Below are 21,419 nucleotides of genomic sequence, written 5' to 3' on the forward strand. Positions count from 1 at the left end.
TAAAATTGCGGGCCAGAAAACCAAAACAACTAGCTAGTAGAGAAACAACAAGCCTCCCCTTTGACATACACACTTTTATGATCCTTTGCTACTATAAAAATATTTATTAGAACTCCTTTTCATCATGCCAAATCTGTCTTGGAAATATTTAATAAAATGACTCAATACTTAAATATTTTAACCATTTCTTGGCTGCAAGCCTGAACTATAAAGATGTTCCTTCATTCACGTCCATAAACTACAAGGAAAGCGATCAGCGTTCTGTACAGTGTTTCGATTTATTAAGTCTTCAGTGTTACAAAAATGTACAATTTGTATAAACATTATTGTTCTAATAACTGAAACTTAACCTCTGTGGCCATGAAGGGAATGCACTTAGGATTACTGTTCCATGGCAATTAAATTTAATATCATTTGGTGCTCCTTCACCGCTGTTTCATTTCATATCATTTACAAAAAATGTCCAACACAAACACAAAAATGTGTAATAAATATTTCAGGGAAGCATCCGTGGAACAAAAACAGCTATTTCAGTGGAGTCTGTGCACGTTGGTGAAGGATAATAAGGACATTAGGGACCTGCCACATGGATTTAAATGTGCTCATATATTAGTCAGTTAACAGGAAGATGTCTTGTTAGGATTCGTCTTTAAAACAAGTGTAGAAAAGCACTTAGTGAAGACTAACTGCTATCACAGTTCCCTTTAAATCTCTATCTTCTGAAGAGCAGCTGCAGGATCGCAGAACAAAGAATGTGTCAATACTGCTTCAGTTATTATGAGCAAATCCATTTCTCCTGACCCTGCGGCCTCCTGTAATTGTTGTTGTGTTGGCACAAATCGCTCCCCCATTAAAAGGGACCATTAAGCTTGGAAGTGTCTCAACCGTGGATAAATCTCCTCGTGTCTCCACAGCGTGAGCCAAGAGTTCATCTCTTCCTGCTCCTGTTGTGCTTCACCATCTTCTTCCTCTTCAGGATCATCTCGTACAGTTTCTCCAGGCCCGGCTGGAGCCCCTGGCCGTCCACCGCACTGCAGCTCTGCACGTGATGCAGCGTGTACATGCTCAGTTCGTGCACGGAGAGCAGCTTCTCCACCTCGCTGACAGACATGGCTGAATCCAGGTCCTGTTTGTTGGCCAGTATGAGCACGGGGACGCCCTGGTTTTCTGAGGTGCGGGTGATCTTGTGGAGCTCCACTTTGGCCTCCTCCATCCGCTCCAGCTCGGTGGAGTCCACCACAAACACCATCCCGTCTGTCCGCCGGGTGTAGGACTTCCACAGCGGGCGCAGCTTCTCCTGGCCGCCTACGTCCCACACCTGGAAGTTAATGGTCCGAGACGTCCCCACGGCCACCTTGATCTTCTCCGTGTTGAAGCCCTTGGTGGGGATCGTCTTCACGAACTCCTTCAGTTTGAGCCTGTAGAGCAGAGACGTCTTCCCCGCCGAGTCCAGTCCGATCACCACCACGTGCAAACACTGGAAGTTTGGCAGGAAGGACGTGTTCGGAGCGATATCAGTCAGCTGGTTCCCCATGGCTGCAGCCAGCAACTCACACCTACTTAGGTGAGGTGACAGATTCCTGATTTAATCCTTTTTCAGTCGAGTGGCATTTGTTCCTGGCGGGGTCAGATGGTGCTGGAGACCTTATCAAAACAAACACAGAGTTAACATTTAATGAGGAGACAATGGCGGCTTCAGGAATGTGACACCTAAAGAATGCAGAAGAGACATTTACGACAGTGATAATTATCAGCATCTGAGTGCTTGATGCAATTTCACTCAATCAGCGCGGCATTCCCTCAAAGTTATCTCCTCACTGTGAGCACAAAGCATTTGTTCAGTGTTGCTGCACACTTGAGTAACTTCACATTCTGATTACATAAAACAATAAAAGGTCTTGGCCACATTACAGAGCATAACAGCAGCTAACTGGGTGGCTGAGGTTATCCACAGCCTAAATCCTCTTAACACTGCTAAACCTGAAGGGCTTTTCTTGGCGGGCAGATTGATTTCAGTGCAGCGGATAGATGATATGTATTCACTGTGTCTATGAGGACTGCTGCAGCAGCACTAATCCGGTTGTTGTTGACATCCTGATACCCATCAAACAGCTGCCTTTGGACAGAATACAGACACTGCGTGTTTGCAGGAAGACAGGCTATTTACTCACGAGGGGAAGCATTCATCGAGTGTTGTTTGTAAAGGAAAAATGCACAGTCATGTTCCTTGATTTTATGTTTTTATGACTTGGCTGGATGTTAGGAACAACCTCAGCCACCTTAGTTTTCCTCCTCTCCTGCAGGAAACCCTCTAGTTTGCATTGCATGTTTTTAATATACTGTTTCAAATGTTCAATTAAATTAAACAACTTCAAAATATCCTACCGAGATCCTTTGAGGTGAACTTTAAGGGATAACCAAACACCATTAACACTACTAATATAAAATGCATGCAGAATATCACGCGCATAATAAACAGTCCTCTTCCTCTGTGCATTAAAAACAAAAGCCTTCATACCTTTTTAAACATGAGGAGGAATCATCATCATCATCCACAAGCGATGAACACATCCATAGTAAACAGATGATGTTTGTCCCGGCGGTCACATCCGCTCCTCTTCTGCTCCGGCAGCACTGAGGAGCTCCGGGGAGGCACGAGCGCACAGCACCTAAAGCCCCGGTGACGTCACGGCCAACCTAAAAAGTTACTTCACGCCCCCTGCTGGTACAGAGGTGAACTGCACGGTGTGTATGAGCCCATCTCAAAACACAGAAATACTGTAGTATATATTGGTGTGTCTTTATGGCCATTTTGTGTCTCTTTGTAGTTGTTTAGTGTCATTTTGTAGAACTTTTGTCAGACTTTGTGGTCATTTTGTGTCTCTTTGTTGTTGTTTAGAGTCTTTTTGTAGTCCTTTTGTCAGACTTTGTGGTCATTTTTGTCTCTTTGTAGTTGTTTTGTGTCTCCTTGTGGTCATTTTGTGTCTCTTTGTGGTCATTTTGTGTCTCTGTAGTTGTTTAGTGTCATTTAATAGTCCTTTTGTCAGACTTTGTGGTCATTTTTTGTGTCTCTTTGTAGTTGTATTGTGTCTTTTTGTAGTCCTTTTGTCAGACTATGTGGTCATTTTGTGTGTCTCTTTGTGGTAATTTTGAGTCTCTGTAGTTGTTTTGTGTCTCTTTTTGGTCATTTTGTGTGTCTTTGCAGTTGCTTTGTGTCTCTTTGTGGTCGTTCTTTGAGTCTCTGTGGTTGCTTTGTGTCTCTTTGTGGTCGTTCTTTGAGTCTCTGTAGTCGTTTTGTGTCTCTCTTTGGTCATTTTGAGACTTTGTGGTCATTTTGTGTGTCTTTGCAGTTGCTTTATGTCTCTTTGTGGTCGTTCTTTGAGTCTCTGTAGTCGTTTTGTGTCTCTTTTTGGATATTTGAAACTTTGTGGACATTTTGTCGTTTTGTGTCTCTTTGTTTTCTGTCTTTGGTTGTTTATCCCCTTTCTCTAGTCCTCTGTTTCTCTTGTAGTTGTTTTGTGTCTCTCTCTAGCTGCTTTGTGTCTCTTTTAGTCATTTTGTATGTTTGTTTGTTTGTTTGTTTGTTTATTAAGATCCTCATCAGCTGGGCCCTAAAGCACAGCTTTAAAAACATTTAATAACACACATTAAACCTTAGGGACCACGCAAATTAACATTTTAAAACATGCATTCAACATTACAATCAACACAATGGGAACATAAGACATATATAATTCATTTTGTGTCTCTTTGTAGTTGCTTTGCATACCTTTGCAGTTGTTTGGCATCACTTGTGGTCGTTTAATATTTCTTTGTTGTCATTCTGAGTCTCTTCCTGGTCGGTACGGGGCTCTTCGAGTGACACTGCCAGAGGCCTCCCCTGAGCTCCTGGGCCTGTGCCTGGTAGGACTGTTCAGTAATCCATCCATATCTACAACAATGCATATCTTATAACTTAATTGTGTGTGTAACTATGGAAGTGCTGCAATACAAAGTTAAAGTTTTACATTTATCATGTATTTATTTATTTATTTTAGATATTTTTGGGGGCATTTTTAGCCTTTAATGGATAGGACAGACAAGTGTGAAAGGGGGAGAGAGAGAGAGGGAGTGACATGCAGCAAAGGGCCACAGGCTGGAGTCGAACCCGGGCCACTGCAGCAACAGCCTTGTACATGGGGTGCCTGCTCTACCACTAAGCCACCGACGCCCCTATCATGTATTTATTATTAGGATTTTGTTCCTGATTCATTCCCACATGAGGGTCTGAATTTTGTCCAGGTAGAGCTGATTTTAACATCTGTAAATACTGTTTGGTACATTCATCTTTAACAATGCATACTGGATTTTAAAAGTCACCTGTAACAACTGATGAACCAGGTGAGAGTGGTTTCAAATGCACCACTCCGGAGACCAGTCTCTACTGGTCAAAAGTAGGTTTGGTTCACAGATTACCAGTGAAGGCAAACAAATCCAGCAGGGATGAGGCAGAGGCAGAGTCAATCAACAGGATAAATCCAAACAACCAAGAAAAGGACACTGTGAAGCAAAAGACTGGAACGCTAGACGCACAAGAAGACAAACTGGCACTGAGAGAAAACAAGACACACACTAAATACTCTGGTGAGGGGAAGGATAACGAGACACAGGTGAGGCTAATCAGGGTGGGACAGACAGTCAGACAAAGGTGAAGTCATCAAAAGGGAGGGGAAACACACAGGGACAGGAAGTGAAGTGAACTGAAACGAGACGAGTAAAACAGGAAACAACATGAATGAAAGAGATAAAAAAATAACACAACCTCAGAAACTTGAGCTGTGACATCGACCATGTTTGATGTATAAAATCTTGATCTGAAAAGTTACCAGTTCAAACATATATCAAGCATATTCCTCAGTGGATAAATTAATGGACTCTTGCTCGGATAGACAATCATGTAATTTGCAAGAGTTAACCCCAGCTCTGCATCTTCTAACTTGTCTATGTTCTCAGTCTAACAGAGCTTTGGCTCCACCCTGTGTCCAGTCTCAAGAACTTCAAGAGCTGCAGCAAAATAAGGGTGTAAGAGGACATGAATTGTATTTACTGTATTAATATGTATATATTGATATTTGGAGCTCAAGTATATAAAGATAGGAACAACATTGTTGCCGTTGGATGTTTCACCCCGGAAGGACAAAGGTTTAAACTGTAAACCGTGTTTTGTTATCCGAGCTGCACTCTGTGATATGGAAGTACTCATATCCTTTACTTGCTTTTGTTTTTGGTCATTTTGGTGTGGTTACAAATGTTACGTTGCAAAACATGAATAGAAATTGTGACATATCTGGATACATAATGGTAGTGACTATCACAAAGTTATCATGGTTAAACTGGGCGAGTGTGTACACACCGTTTTGACTCATGCGGTGTCTACAAAAGTCACCAGTGGAAAATAAATATTAAATACAGACAATCTACCATACAGGACTTTATATGCCACAGTTTAATGAAGTGCAAATGACAAAAGATTATCAGAGATTAACATCCTATTTACACAATATATGGCATCCTGCCCAAAAACATTGTTAAGTGAGTCACATTTTTAAGGAAATTTACACATCTTCAAACAAAATACAGGCAGGTCTCAATCAAATATAAGCAATAAAACCTTCATTTAAGGATATAAGTATACTTGAATCATCTTGATCTTAAAATAATTAGATTGTAGTGATTGGTTAAAGTCTTGAGGTATGCTAAAACAACATACAGAATAAGATCAGTGGTGGAATGTAACTAAGTACATTTACTATCTGCTGCTCGGTACTTTGTTTTGTTGCTCATCTACTTCGGTATTTCAACATTGTTTCATTGGTAGTTTTTCTTAAGTAAAAGACATGGATGAGTGGATAAGATGCATTTTTACAGTAGTTGTCATTCACAAAGTCACATCCCACACAGAGGAGGGAAAGGGTGCGATGCAGCCAGAATATTCATGATTTCACACTCCCACTTTGGTGTTTTTCATTTGGATTTCATCATCTCACAGGATGAGGGATTGTTGAGTTGGTGCCACAGTCGATGTACTCGAAGGTGTCCAGAGACAGCTGCTCCACATGAGAGAGATAGGAAATATTCATCGTCATTCTGGGGGGAGAAGATGAAAAAACATTATTAGAGACGGCGTGTTTTCAGTTTTAAAGCTGCACTAAAAATATTTCTTATATTCATTATTCTTACAAAAGATCAAATGCTATGTGTAATATAGAGTGTTCCAGTGTCTTTTAATTGTTTTGGTTTTCCGACCTACAAAAAGAGCCAGATATTTTTATTTAGAGTTGGTTGAGACCAAAACAGAGCTAAAAGTACAGAAATGCAACTCTGCATGTATGCCAATATGTCTGCTTGGTGTGTTAATAACTGTTTTCTTCACCATAACAACTTTTAAAAAATGATAAGTCAATGTTGTGTTTTCAGATTGTTCTGCTGCCCCCAAGTTGCCAAATTAATGCAGTTTCAAGTTTTATCATAAGAACAAAATCCAACTGTTCTTTTAACCTCCGCAAAAATAAATACAATGGTATTACAAGTAGTGCAGTATACAACAAAATTATACTGCGAAAAATGTGGTTTGCAACATTTCATTGTGGCTTGTTTGCAGTATGTACAGTTGGCTGAAGAACAACCTGTTTACTGAAGCTTTTTTGTGACCTCTACTAGGTTTTATATGTTTAATCAAAGTGTCCTCATGCAATGGTTTATATTTATATTATGTAAATGCATATACCACGGTTTGTATACTATCTCACAAATAAGTGCTCCATGAATGGTGATGTTATGACGTAGGTCAGTTTTAGGAAAGTAAAGTTACATACTTAGGATAGGTCAAAGAAAAGAAACATGGTTGAGCATGATCACGTTTTGTACTTAATGTAAAGTTATGTACTCAACATAACATGCTTAATGTGAAGTTACAAAGGTTACATTTAGGCACGTCAATTTACATAGATCAAGTTAAGGACAGGAATGTTACATAGGTTAGGTAAACAAAAGTAAAGTCACATAAATTAGAATCAAGACAGTTAAGTTACGTACTTAACGTAACATACTCAACGTGAAGTTACATAGCTTACTTTTAGGCACGTCAAGTTTCGTAGATAAGGTTTAGGACAGTAAAGTGACGTAGGTTAGGTTACTGAAAGTAAAGTTACTTAGGTTAGGTTACTGAAAGTAAAGTTATGTTGGTTAGGTTAACAAAAGTAAAATACTTAGGTTAGGTTTAGGGAGGTAAAGTTATGTAAGTTAGGTTAACAAAAGTAAAATACTTAGGTTAGGTTAAGGAAAGTAAAGTTACGTAAATTAGGTTAACAAAAGTAAAATACTTAGGTTAGGTTTAGGAAAGTTTAAGTTATGTAAGTTAGGTTAACAAAAGTAAAATACTTAGGTTTAGGGAGGTTAGGTAAACTCAACTAAAGTTACATAAGTTAGGATCAAGATAGTAAAGTTACATAAGCTAACGAAAGTAACTTTACTTAGGTGAAGTTTAAGACAGTAAAGTTACGTAAGGTTAAGTTTAGGACAGTAACGTTACATAGTTTAGGTAAACTAAAGTAAAGTTAAAATTACATCAGTTAGATTTAGGAAAGTAAAGTTACTTATGTTAATGAAAGTAAAGTTACTTAGGTTAGGTTTAGGAAAGTAAAGTTACGTAGATTAGGTTAAGTTAGGCAAAGCTGCATAGCTTAGGTTCAGGAAAATAAACATGGTGACGACGTACCTTTAAATAACTCAAAGTTCACATTGTTTTACACAGGAAACGAAAACAGGTCTCCTGGTGGACGGTCCTATTTGTTTGACCCATTCACCACACCAACCTGCCTCGTCATGTGGACTTTCCCTCTATATACTACTTCCTTTTTTACCACTATCAGCGCATTGGTCACACGATCGCAAACTTCCCACTCAAGTGGGTTATATTGGAATTACTGGCTTGTTATTACGTGAGTTGCATATGAATTCTGTTGCATTGGTTTAATACAAGCTGATTAGAGGTAACCTTGATGCAGACAGGTTCTGATGTTACCACTTGCATCTGCAAAATTAGTGTAATGTAATTAGGTAAGTAGTTGCACTGGGAAGTCCCTCGGTTAGTGCAGTTTGTGCTATACAAGGTTTGCTGTCATTTCTTTTCATGTACTTGCATCTTGAGTTCAAATGTGACTCACTCAGATGCTTCGGGGGAAACTCTTGACCACATTTGAGGTACAAAGCAGATGGTCACAAGTAGAAAGTGTTTACAAAACAGAAGTGAATATTAAAAAGCCAGAGTTCGTTTTTGTGGTTAGAATCCACTTTTGGAGTCCAAAAACCAGAACTGAACTTTCATGTGTCTGTGTTATCGTGTCTTTTAGTTTTATCTGAAAAGAACATTTCAGATTTGAAGATCTGACCCTTGTTTTTTTAAGAGAACCTGTTTTGCGGCTGTGGTTTGTGACCCTGCCTTAAATACCCTGTGGTTTTGAGATATGCTGTGAAGTGGCTGCTGCCTCCTCTGCTGATTTTCAGATAGAAATTGACACTTACTGCAGCTCCAGAAATAACGTGTGAATCTTGATAGAGCTCGACTTGCAGTAAGTGCTGAAAGAGATAAAAGCAGTTGACGTGTGGACCTGTGCTGAATCCAGACAATAATAATAGTATTATATCATCTTAACACAATATTTCACACTTACTATAAGCCTTTATCGGTGAGAGGCAGGTCAATTTGCATAGTGTACTGCAAAAGACGAAAGACAAATTAATTGTAGGACAAATACATCATCAGTACATTTTGATGTGAATCATCCTGTGTGAAACTCACTGAATTCTGTGAGCGGGCCTTTAGGGCGGTCATGTTGGATATCTTGGTTTTGCCCACAACTGCTTCAGAGACCAGACCCTGAATGGTAAAGTCCACAACCTGAACTGGGACATAGTTCTCGTTGGAGATGTTGATGAGATTCTAGGAGAGGCAAAGACACACAGCTCATCAGGTGCAACTAACGCAACTTTCCATCATTAAAAACTCTCAGGGGAACTTTGTCCTTCATATAACAGCAGCTATCTGCAGCCTGTCATGTGAATGCAATTCAGGCTGTTCTCTGTAGACGGTGCTTTGACAAGTACAATAAAAAGGTGGTGGAAATTACACATATTACACTTTGTATTGCATGAATATACAGTATAATGAACTGTGTAGGAGGATATACAGTCTATCCTGCATCCTGTGCCTTTATTCATCCTGTGAATTTATGTAGCACAGTACAACAGTGAATTTCTTGTTGGATCATCGTTTGGTGGGTGCTAATTGCTTGGTACACCCACACCTTGGGGCTAGTTATACTGTTAGCTGCTTGCTGTATTAGCTTTTTTCTTCATCATGTTTTTTACATTTCAATTAGTTGCTGACTAATTTATATGGCACAGTACGACAAAGTGAATTACTAACATGTTGGAGCAACATTTTCTTTTACCTTGTCAGGAAAATTTGATGATTATCGTTAGCTTATGAGCTAGCTTAATTGACATAGTTAGCTTTCTTGTTATAGCTTTTTGGTGGGTACTGCTTAACTTCTATATAATATAATTTTTCAGTGCATTATTTTTAAAAAGTTACACACATTACACATTTAAATATGTAGCCCAAAGTAGTTTAAACACAGTATACACAAATTCCCCTACAGTCAAAAGATGACTGCTAAGCTAGGCTAGTTAGCTCAGCAGTCAGTGGGGCTATCTATAACGCTAGCTAATATGTACTCGCTGCGTTAGCATATACTCGCTATGTTATCAGTAGCTGTTTGGTGGATGCTAACTGCTTGATTTTAAGATGTTTTGTAGTTACTGCTAATTTTACTAGCTAATGTTATGTTTTATTTTCTCATAGGTTACGCATTTGTTCGGTATAAAAAAAACTTAGCTGTAATTTTGGCTACAGTAGGGCAAAGCACTGTACTGTAGTTTCTTCAGTGTTGTGAACTAGCACCCAAGGAATGAGTCAATGAGTTTTTTTAAATAGCTTTTTGGTTAGATGCCTGAAATAACATCTGTGGTCAACTAAAGCTTGAGAGACTTTCACATTTTGTTCTATGATATAAAGTACGTCAGTAAATACCCACTCGTGAACTTTGAATATTCTATGCGTCTTGAAAAAGGCGATTGCGAACAAGTGGCTAAATGAGACTACAGAATGTCGTCACACCAAGCTACACCGAACACGGCTTTACAGTCTTGTTATGGTGGTGAGGTTAGGTCATGTGACCGTATGGTGTAGTTCGTATATAGCCTAACGTTAGCTTTTTACTTCTGGCGACTATATTTAAGCTTAAAAAATCAGAAAAGTGGTGTTCAATTGTGAAGATTATCTCGTAATTAAAACGTGCAAGTATCATAAATGTTTGTTTGCCCCAGACCCAGATAGCACACATACATCTGGCCAACGTCAGCCCGATATCAAGTTTAGATCATTAAGACGAAGCAGGGAAAGCGTTTGCTCATTGCCAATACGTCGCCAAGACGTCGGCCTTTAGGCTAATTGAGAATGACCACCAGACGACATTCAAACAATCAATAAAAGCAGCTGCGCTCAGTGGGTGCTCCTTCTATATTAATATTCATATGCTTCGTTAACTACAACCTTTATTCATTTAGGTCAGACCTTTCTACAAATATTTCACCATCCAATGTGAGAAATCAATGCTAACATTCAAAAGTAGCTAATTGTTACCCTATTTTGTGTGTAAGTGTGGACAATGAAGAGACAAAAGTCAATTTGAGAAGCTTATTTTCGGCAATAATCCAAAATCCAATGGAAAAATCCCACAGGCTTTTGAAACAAGGGAACCAGTGCGATACTAACTTCTATGTTACCCTATCCACCTTATTTTTCACGGAAACACGGAGGCAAAACAGAACGCAGCCAGCTTCCGTTTTTTTGTGCGACACTTCCGGTCCAGCACTCTTACCACTGTGTAAATGGGAATCGCCTTGTTGTTTACCTTGCTGAGTTTAGCTATATATATGTATATCACATTTTTCACGACACTATATCACCGTTTAGACTAATCTGATGTTTGTAAAGTCTATAAACACAATGACTGAACAAACATTAGTATTTTCTCTGTGTGTAATTAATAACATGGTTATCGTAGATTAGCTGGGCTAACCGTTAGCTGTTAGCCGTTAGCCGTGTCTGTAATAACTCACTAAACTCACAAAGTGGCCCGTGAAAAAAATATTTTCTCCAGCGGATGTCTTAGTTACAACATGATTGAGCTAACTGGAGTAGTTTCATGTCGTATCCGACAACGGGAGGCTTTTAACGGATGACGATCCTGATGTTAGCTTTGCTGCTAGTGTTAACGTTAGCTGTCCCTGTCAGCTGCAGCCACTGATGCTTTCTAGACATCGTGATTTCCCAAAACTGAATAAATACCACACATAGCAACACAAAACTGCTTTGCTAGCTCAATCATGTTGTAACGGCTGGATGGTTGATGCGTACATGCTGATTCAGGTGCTATCAGAGCCGATCCGCGCATCACTATGGCTTAATGATCAACTCAGTCAATTAAAACAACCCGTCCTGTGTTAGGAGTGTATGTCGCTGACAGAAAGAAAGAAAGAAAAGGGAAAAAAAGATAGAAAAGCAGCGTACACCTCACATATTTATTTCTCACAGTTGCGCACACGTTTGGCTGGCATGCAGAAGCACCGTCTGTGTGTCGAGGGTGCGAGCCGCAGCTTCAGCTGCTCAGGTAGAGAGGCTGTGTAGCCCGGTGTGTTTTTTCGCTGATTCGGTTCTGCAGGTTCTCTGCTGGTACACTGGAGACGGGGATCAAGCAGTTTGTCTCACTCGGGATAGATTGTGCTTTTTTGGTTCATAGTTTATGATTGACGTGCGATTTATTCGCGTTTAGAGGGAATAAATTTCCGTTATAACGGAAACGTGGGCACAGTTATCTATACAAAATACACTAACTAACTAACTAACTAACTGATTGACTAACATAAACAACTGAAAATTGAAAAAAAATTAGCTTGCACCGTTAGCTCCGGTAAGGGAAAGCATGAGGGAAAGCGGCTGACCGGAAGTCACGCACAAAAAAACGGAAGTTGATCACTATTTACTTCCGTGTTTGAAAATAAGGTGGATAGAAAAATCCTTGCACAAGCTTATACTTCCTCTATTAGGTAATTTTTATACAACAGAGGTATATTTGCAACATGTCAACGCTGTTTTACAGATAAATGGTCAAAATGACATTTTTAAAATGTCAAAAGTCATTAATTGTAAAAACTAAATCAGTACTTGTCAGCCCTACTAATTAAATATTAAGACTTGCTAGAAGAGGTGGCACAGACTTGATTGTAACCGGCTCCACTCTTCATGCGGCTTCCTGTTACTTACTGTGACCTCCATTTCAACTGTATCTGGTGTGAAGTAAACCATGACTGACAGCACAGACACAGGTGTCAGGGTGACACTCCGGGGGAAGAGGAAGAAGAGGATCAGACAGCAAAGGAAGAGACACACTGCCATGGAGATGCAAACGTACAGCTTCCTGAAATGCAAACACCCAAAACAGTAAATGACATGGTGCAACCTTAACGAACATCTCTACATGTGCAAGAGACATAAACATAGTCAGACTAATACTGTGTATACAAAATCTTTTTTTATCAAATGACATTTAATCACACATCACTTACGTGCGTCTGGGTTTCAGCCTCACATCATTACATGGTATTACAGCAACAAGCTGGTCCTCATGGCCTGTCAGTACAAGAAAAGAAACAGGGAAATAATCTCTTTCAGACGCCTTACTACCACAAAAATGATGTGAAAGTGTGGCTAAACAAAAGCTGCTGCACTTGACACAGCTGTGACTTTCGGGTTGCCTAAGTTCCCTTAGTTGCTGAAACAGCTATTTGAGGATGAGGGTCTCAGTTTGTTAAGGCACTGAAGTTGCTTAGAATTCAGTCAGAATTGTGAAAGTGGACAGAAAACCAACCTCTGGGAATTCGCCCGGTGCCACGACATGTGGGGCAGGTGTCTCCATTCATGGATCCGTACGGAGGGAAGTGCCTCAGTGTCCTTGCCCTCTCCATCCCTTTTGTCGGATCAGGCTCTTCTGTGTCTTTGCTGATTTTCACCGGTGTAACCATTTCACTTCAGCGAAAGAAAGGAATCCAGTCTAAAGAAGAAAAACAAGAGACAAAAATTTCTGGAATATCCACCTAAAACTCACACTAATCAAACAGTAATTACAGTGTGCAGACCTACTGCAGCAGTAAAGAAAATGTTCTCGGGGGGCTGGAGCCTATACCAGCTCACATTGGGCGAGAGGCAGAGACAGGTCACCAGACTATCACAGGGCTGACACATAGAGATAGACACCATTCACACTCACATTCACACCTATGGACAATTCAGAGTCACCAATTAACCTGCATGTCTTTGGACTGTGGGAGGACGCTGGAGCACCTGGGGAAAACCCATGCTGACACAGGGACCCACAACCTCAGGGTTGGAGCCCCTTACCCTGGGTTCCCTTGGAACCAGGAACCCTCTTACTGTGAGGTGACAATAGCATGTTTCCATCAGCCTGTTTAGATGCGCATCTAGAAGTATCGCATCAGAAAATTATGATGGAAACGCCAAAATTCGAATTAAAATCCCCTGATTCGCACAAACTAAAATACGCTCGCTTTAGCCGGGGTTTGGTTGATTCGAAAAAATGTTGAATCGCAAAACGGGGGATGGAAACAGTTATGTTCGAATTAAGTCTGACGTAGTGCACCTCTCTCCATGGTGATATCCACACTCCGGGTCGGGAAGGCGGTAATGCATTTACAAGCTGGTTGCCAACCGCCAGAAAAAGTAGAAGAAGAATATATATTATATATATTAAAGAAACTACAGTACACATAATTTCTCTATAACAACCTTTAAATGGCCAATAAAGCTCATTCTTGGCCACATGTCAGGATGTCAGAGTCCGCAGTGTGAGAGTGACAAAAAAACAGCCCCAATTACAATATTTTATGATGCCATTTCAACTTGACGTAACCCTGGAATACTGTTAGCACTAAACATGACTGTTTTTACTTACGTAAAACTTTAAACAACCGAGTCTAAAAAATACTGCTACAAATAAAAGTCCTGACTTCAAAGGTTACAAACAAAAGTACACAAGTATTATCAGTAAAATGTACCTAAAGTACCGTAAAACTTCAATTAAGTGCCCAGTCCCTTTTACTAGCCCAGTGTAGGTGCACATTTTGACAAATAAAGGCCTGTCTCAATTAGAGGCCTGGTCTGGTTGCCAAACTGTTCATTTTTATAGAAGTTTTTTGGCTACACACTTAAGCTAACGTTAGCAGTGGTTCGCAACTGGTCCAGCCACAAGGTCCAAATTTCTCCCTTACTCATTAGTTCTGCGACCTGCAACCCACTTTTGTACCATGACCCACCTGTTGGGAACCACTGGCTCAGATCATACAAACAAATATAAATGTTTAAACTTTTGCCAGTATGGAGATGCTACACATCGTTAGCTTGATTCGATTCTCCATAATTCAATCGTTAAGTTATCGTTTATCGTTAGTTATTCCTTTAGTCTGTAAGTGTCCTCAGATCAAAATAATCAAAAGGGTTTTTCATAAAAATTAATCCAAGTTGTGAGTACTGTTTTAACAGGATAAAGTGGTGTTGTGTCGGTGGTGCTGTAAAACGAGTGTCATAACTCTGTCTGATGTGCTGTCTGTCAGAGCTAGATCAGATGAATTATTTGTAACTAGCCTAATTTTCATACAATAACAATTAAAGTTTTACATTATAAAAGTAAAAGTACTCATTATGCAGTGTTGTCGATTATTATATTATTCTATTTTTATTACTAATGTATACCATACATATAATAACATTTTAATGCTGTAGTTCATCAATCTGGAGCCAGTTTTAGATACTTTGTATACTACTGGGTAGTACTGCAGTAAAATAAGTTGCCTATATCTCTGTTTATTTTTCTAAGTAAAAAGTAATTATAAGTGTCACAAAATGTAGTGCAGTTAAAGGGTAATATTTCCCTCTGAAATGTAGTGAAGTAGAATTCTTAAGTAGCATTAAATGGATTAAATTGTCCCGTCTTGGATAAAACAGATATATGCAGGGTTTCTAGCAGCATTTTGTTGCAATGATGTCATAATTACCACTGTAATGTTCCTGAGTTTGAGTTTATTCATCAAAGCACTGAATCATTTTGCTTTCACAATGTGCATCACTTGTGAAACCTGAGCTGAAGCTGGTATAACACTTAAAAAACTACATTTCTCAGCAACCTAGTCATAAATACAGTGGAATTACTGCTAGTTTATTTCTTATTTAGTCAACTGCAGCTACACATAATCGGCTATCTTTATACTATGAACATTAAATATAGTTCATAGTGTCGAAATTTGGATACAATTAACCTTGTTGTTAATGTAAAATATAAGCAGTACAATTGACTTTCTAGACAGTGTCTGCATCATAAAAACACTGGGGACACGACCTTTTTCACTTTAAAGTATAATTTCTGTCTGAAAATGTGACACATTTTATGATTCTTCCAACAGGAAGAAGCACTTATCCTTTAGTAAAACTAAAAAATCAGGATGACCAGTTACTGACTGTACAAACTCCAAATATATTCTCCTACATAGTGGAAAAAAGGATTATGTAACTGGATTACATGTCAAGTATGGAGGATGTTTTTCTCAGCTTTAGAGGTCACAAACTAATGAAAACAATGATCAAAATGTCTAAGTTTGATCAATATTCTGCAGTGGTGGGAGGTAACTAAATATATTTGCTTTATACTTGTCATTTATTTTTAAGAACAGGTTATTTCGTGATATTCAGGAGATTAGGAGTGAAATGTTTGGCATGTTTAGAGATATATGGTGTAAACCAAAACTACACACATTGTATCATAAAGAATAGTTTCAGTGTGGAACCTTATATGAAGTATAATCTTAACAAAAGGCAAAGATCCCTGTGTGCACAGCTGCGCTCAGGAACGTTACCATCAGCTGTAGAGACTGGGAGGTTTAACGCCGCCACAGAGGAGGACAGAATTTGTTTGTTGTGTAATTTTGTGAGAATGGGGTTCGTTTCTTTTGCTGTCCTGTTTATTTTCATTTCATTTATTTTATTTGTACAGGAAAGGATTTATAAGTAAAAGTGTGTGTTACAGTTAAAGCTGGCCTGATTCAGTTAAAAACTGTTTTTCATCCAGTTCCTGTTTTGCAACAAAATCATATTACAATTCAGAATAAAAACAGAAACAATCAACAGAGGCAAAACAACAAAACATAGGCAGCTACACAGACAGTGCAGAATGGAGGACAGAAGTGAAGTGGACAAAATGGGATATATATGAAATGTGTAATAGAGGTTAATGCTCTAATGTTGTGCGGGATCTTGTTACAGATCTTAGTTTAAGTGCAACAAGTTGATCTGACCAGAATTGTTTTTCTAAGGTGGTGCAGGGATAGGTGCACATGAAATTGATTAAGTGATGTGTTGCTGTCTTGTTGCTGTGACGGGGAAGCAGAGCAGAATTCCTTATGAAGACATGAGGAATGTACTTTGCAGTGAGATGATCTCTATCTGTGTTTATATCTTTTGGCTGGATGATCATGAGAAACTGAAGTTTTGAGTCAGAAAGGAAACCTTTTTACGGATAAATTTCTTTGCCAGGCCTGAGATTGAGGGCAGAGTACTCTGTGTCTGGACTGAGCAGTTAAAGAGCGTCCAAGTGTGCATGACAAATAAAAATCAATCAATCAAGAAAATATACTTCTACTGGACTACAGAGGAAAATATTTAAAATATTTATATCCTTATACTCTATACTTGACAACTGTAGTTAGTTTGAGCTTTTTTAATTTAAGGGTTATAAATAAGTTACTGTTTCATTAAAATGGAGGTTAAAGGACATTACATTAAAGTTCATTTATGGACTGTAAAGAAGAAGTAGTAATAGGAATCTGGCTGCAGTTACTTTGTATTTGTGTTGACAGACTTCATTACCCATAATCCTTTGCTACCCATAATACTTAAGGAAAAGAGGAGAAAAAAGGATTTTAAGTTTAGCAAACAAGTCGTACTTGCGTTCACAAGCTGGAATGTACCTTTGTTTCATGTTCAGTAAAGTCACGTTCATTCGTCATTTCCAAGCTAGACTGAATTACAACAGTAGTTTCTGGTTTAACTACAACAGTAAAACACTTACACATTAATGCATCAGTAATAATTATAATAAAATAATATTATATACAACAGTACAATACATACGAAGGCATTGTCCGCCTTATTACTAATACAGTGACATTTCCAGTGCAGGATGTTTACTTGTAATGTTGCTGTATTGACACTTCTATATAAATATGCTAAATAATCTGAGTGCTTCCTCCTCTGTAGTGTATAAAATATTAATTTCAGAGTACATCAGGCTCTTAATGCTGCCCTTTGCGTTTTGTGGCACATTTATTTTTATATCTCAAACACAGATACTGTTAAATAAGAGTTATAACTTTCGATTCTCACATTTTAAGACTGAAAAAGAAAAAGAAAAATCAGGATGATCAGTGACTGACGACACAAACTGCAGATATATCCTGCTGCATAATGGAAAAAAATGTTATGTAAGTGGATTATAGGTCAGATATGAGGATGTGTTTCTCTGGTTAGACGTCACAAACTAATGAAAACAATGTTTAAAATGTCTAAGTTTGACCATTAATCTGCTGTGGTGGAATTTAACTAAATATATTTACTTTATACTACTACTGGACAACAAATCAGAGGAAAATATTTAAAATATGTACATTCTTTTACTCAACTACATTTATTTGACACTGTAGTTTCTAGTTTACAAACAAAACTAATAAAATATGATGCATTATATTTGATTAAACTGCCCAACAGCACATACAATGGTTGAAATTAGCTCCACCTCAACCAACTACAACAGTAACACCAAAATGCTTACACGTGAATGCATCACTAACAATAATCCAATAATATGATATATAACAGTGTGATACTAACAGAGGTTTAATGAGTAATACAGTGACATTTCCAATGCAGGATTTTTACTTGTAATGCTGTGTATGTATATTGCAGTATTGACACTTCTACATAAATAGGCTAAATAATCAGATTACTTCCTCCTCTTATTATTCTGTGTATAAAATATTAATGTGAGAGTATATCAGGCTCTTAATGCTGCCCTTTTGAATTTTGTGACGCACTTATTTACCGTTAAATTACATTTATAACTTTCATTTCTCACATTTTAAGACATTGTTTAGGAAACTGAGCTCACAAAGGATCCAGTTTATCACTAAAATCAGACCCCATGTTGCTCTAAATAAACTTGCAGGACATGTTTTGTTGGCTTCATCAGTTTCCTTGTTGCTCTCATGCAGCTGTCTGTTCCAGTAAAACACGCACAACATGCTGGGAGAGTCTTTCCCGCATTACAGCAGCTGACAGGAAGGACTGAAATCAGCACTTACCTCACTTTAAACTCCAAATTAATCCGCTCCACCGCTTTTCTTTATATTTAAAGTTTATATAAGCTACATTGAGACTTGTCGAGACGAACTACTTCATGTGTATACAAACAGAAAGTGGGAGGAACACTTCCTGCTTCTGTAGGTGACAGGTCGGTGCAGGCTGCAGATCACATGTGCTGCTTTTCATTAACTTGCCACCCTTTATATGAGACACACTTTATGCAACACATACTGTATTCACACGCAATTTAAAATACATGCAACTCAAATGTAGGAAGCATTATAGTTTAGCCAGTTTGACCACAAAATCTTATTTATTATAACATGGCCGGAGAACCCACAGGGGCACAAAAATCTGCTGCTGGGCCCCTCTTGGCCCCCACATACAACCTTAAAGGAAATATTTGAGACAGGGTTTTCGTTTGGATTCAGCAAAGAACATAATGTACATAACCTGTTATTTGTGAGCTTTAAAGGTGCTGGGTGGTGGATTTTGTGGATCTTGGATAGACAACACATTCCAACCTCGTCACACACTGACGTTTGGCCGGTGTATGTTGGACCCATCCCACAGAGAGAGTGGGCCCTTGCAAGTGATTCAGATTGCCACCTTGATAAAACACTAGAATCAGTTCATTAATAAGATTCGTTCAAAAGATTCATTCACCGAATCATTCAGTGCTTGGCAGGAGGAGCCCTGACTGTGCTGCGTAGTCCGACTCACTGAACTGATACACGACTGAGCTGCTGCTGCAGCCTAACATTTTAAGTTTGTTTATCTGGAAACTAAGTCTGTTAAAACAATGGGGAGGTGTGTGATTGTGTTCATGTGGCTTGACTCCTGGCTACATTAGCCGTTAGCTTGGAGAAAATGGTCCCTATGAAAGTGTATCACTGAGAAGAAATGATTTGAATCACTCAGGGTCGGGGTTACGTTGTTCACCGAGTGATTTGTTCACTGAGTGATTCGTCACGCAGTAGGCAGTCCCTCCCTGCACCCTGGCTGCCTCGTGACTCCCAAGTGATTCATTGTTCACATGGACCCAATTGGCAGTTCCACTCCCGGCCTGCACGCTCGCTGCTGAGCTCAACTGAACTGAGAAATGAACGAATCGGTTCCGGAAGTGACTCAGTTCAGTATGTTCACGCAACAGATTCGCGAACGACACAACACTACTTGATAATATTCCTGTGTTTAAAGAGGAATGATTAAAAAAGAAATGTTCCTGATTTCAAAATGGTGCCTATATATGTCCTTTAAAAGGCAAACCCATCTGCGTCATTGTTTACTTTTTTTTTTAATTTCAATTTTAAAAAAAATATTCAGTAGCTATTTAAAACAAAATTATATGCCTTTTCTACATAAGCTATAAAATTTATAAATTAACTATAAAAACTATCCAATTAAATGATTAATTTTCTCTGATATTTTTGTCAGATGATTGCTGGGTAATATGTATGTTGCTATCCAATGACAAGTCGCTTTTTGTGTCAAGACAATGCATTCACGATAGCGTGCACTAGGGCCCGTCATGATAGTGCTTATTGAGGCCTGTTGTAACTTCCTTATGTTACTGCCTTTAACCACCAAAATCTAATCAGGATCATCATCAATCATCCTTGGGTCCAGGTGGAGACATTTATGCCAAATTTGAAGGAATTCCCTTGAGGTGTTTTTGAGATGTTCACAAGAATGAAACAGATGCAAGTTCATGGGGAACTTGACATTTGACCACCAAAATCTTATTTCCTCCTTGGGTACAATGGGATGTTTTTGCCATATTTTAAAAAAATCCTCAAGGCCTTCTTGAGATAGCATGTTTGCGAGAATGGGACGGACAGGCAGACAACTTGAAAACATAATGCTTCTGGCTGCAGCTATCGCCAGTGTTGTATCGTGCACGAACGAACCATTCAAAAGAACGAATCTGTCGAGTGAACATACTGAACTGAATCACTTCTGGAACTGATTCGTTCATTTCTCAGTTCAGTTGAGCTCAGCAGTGCGTGTGTAGTCCGGGAGTGGAACTGCTGATTTGGTCCGTGTGAACGATGAATCACTCGTGAGTCGAGAGGCAGCCAGGGTGCAAGGAGGGACTGTCTACTGCGTGATGAATCATTTGGTGAACGAATCACTCGGTGAACGACGTAACCCCGATTCCCTGAGTGATTCAAATCATTTCCTCTCAGCGATACACTTTCATAGGGACCATTTTCTCCAAGCTAACGGCTAATGTAGCCAGGAGTCAAGCCACATGAACACAATCACACTGGACTTTGGAACAATGAGTTTAATATGGTCGTAACAATGGGATGTCGAACCAATGGGCAGTTCCCGTTTACAGTAGCACAACGGTTACTACATTACCCAGAATAACTTGAGGCTCACACTACTACGGTAGCCTTAGTAGCTCCAAATACACAACAGATTTACTAGATCAGAACAGAAACACGACAGGAGAATTTACTGAGTAATTTTGCTGTTTCCACTAATTACTTGGACTAACCTGACGTTAGTTAATCCTCTCGCTCTCCAAAACAAATGCATGTGGTAATTGCCGGCTGCAGTCGGAATTTTACGACACCAGGCTGTGGGTGTCATACCGCTTCGACGAAAGGGGCGCTATAATCAACGAAAACAAAAAGGTCCACGCAGCTGCTTTAAAACGTTAGGCTGGCCAGTAATGAGACTCACCAGTGCAGAGCAGACGCAGCAGCAGCTCAGCCGTGTATCAGTTCAGTGAGTCGGACTACACAGTACACGGTCACGGCTCCTCCTGCCAAGCACTGAGTGATTCGGTGAACGAATCTTTTGAACAAATCTTTTTAATGAA

The 21,419-nt window shown here is 39.1% G+C and overlaps 2 protein-coding genes across 2 annotated transcripts; both read right to left on the reverse strand.

Annotated features, from left to right (window-relative positions):
- Positions 1-259: 259 nt before the first annotated feature.
- Positions 260-2,665, reverse strand: arl4d (ADP-ribosylation factor-like 4D). Its single transcript, XM_050060988.1, has 2 exons — positions 2,519-2,665; positions 260-1,644 (listed from the first exon to the last, which is right to left on the reverse strand). Exon 2 carries the CDS (start codon positions 1,532-1,534, stop codon positions 929-931), a length of 606 nt encoding a protein of 201 aa, XP_049916945.1. The 5' UTR covers positions 1,535-1,644; positions 2,519-2,665; the 3' UTR covers positions 260-928.
- Positions 2,666-5,470: 2,805 nt separating this feature from the next.
- Positions 5,471-18,733, reverse strand: tmem106a (transmembrane protein 106A). The gene is made up of 8 exons (XM_050060985.1): positions 18,586-18,733; positions 13,032-13,214; positions 12,730-12,793; positions 12,428-12,581; positions 8,840-8,980; positions 8,712-8,755; positions 8,563-8,616; positions 5,471-6,126 (listed from the first exon to the last, which is right to left on the reverse strand). The coding sequence occupies exons 2-8, from the start codon at positions 13,183-13,185 to the stop codon at positions 6,018-6,020; spliced, it is 720 nt and encodes a 239-aa protein (XP_049916942.1). The 5' UTR covers positions 13,186-13,214; positions 18,586-18,733; the 3' UTR covers positions 5,471-6,017.
- Positions 18,734-21,419: the final 2,686 nt, after the last annotated feature.

This window comes from Epinephelus moara, chromosome 13 (assembly GCF_006386435.1).
Source record: "Epinephelus moara isolate mb chromosome 13, YSFRI_EMoa_1.0, whole genome shotgun sequence".
NCBI classification, from domain to species: domain Eukaryota; kingdom Metazoa; phylum Chordata; class Actinopteri; order Perciformes; family Serranidae; genus Epinephelus; species Epinephelus moara.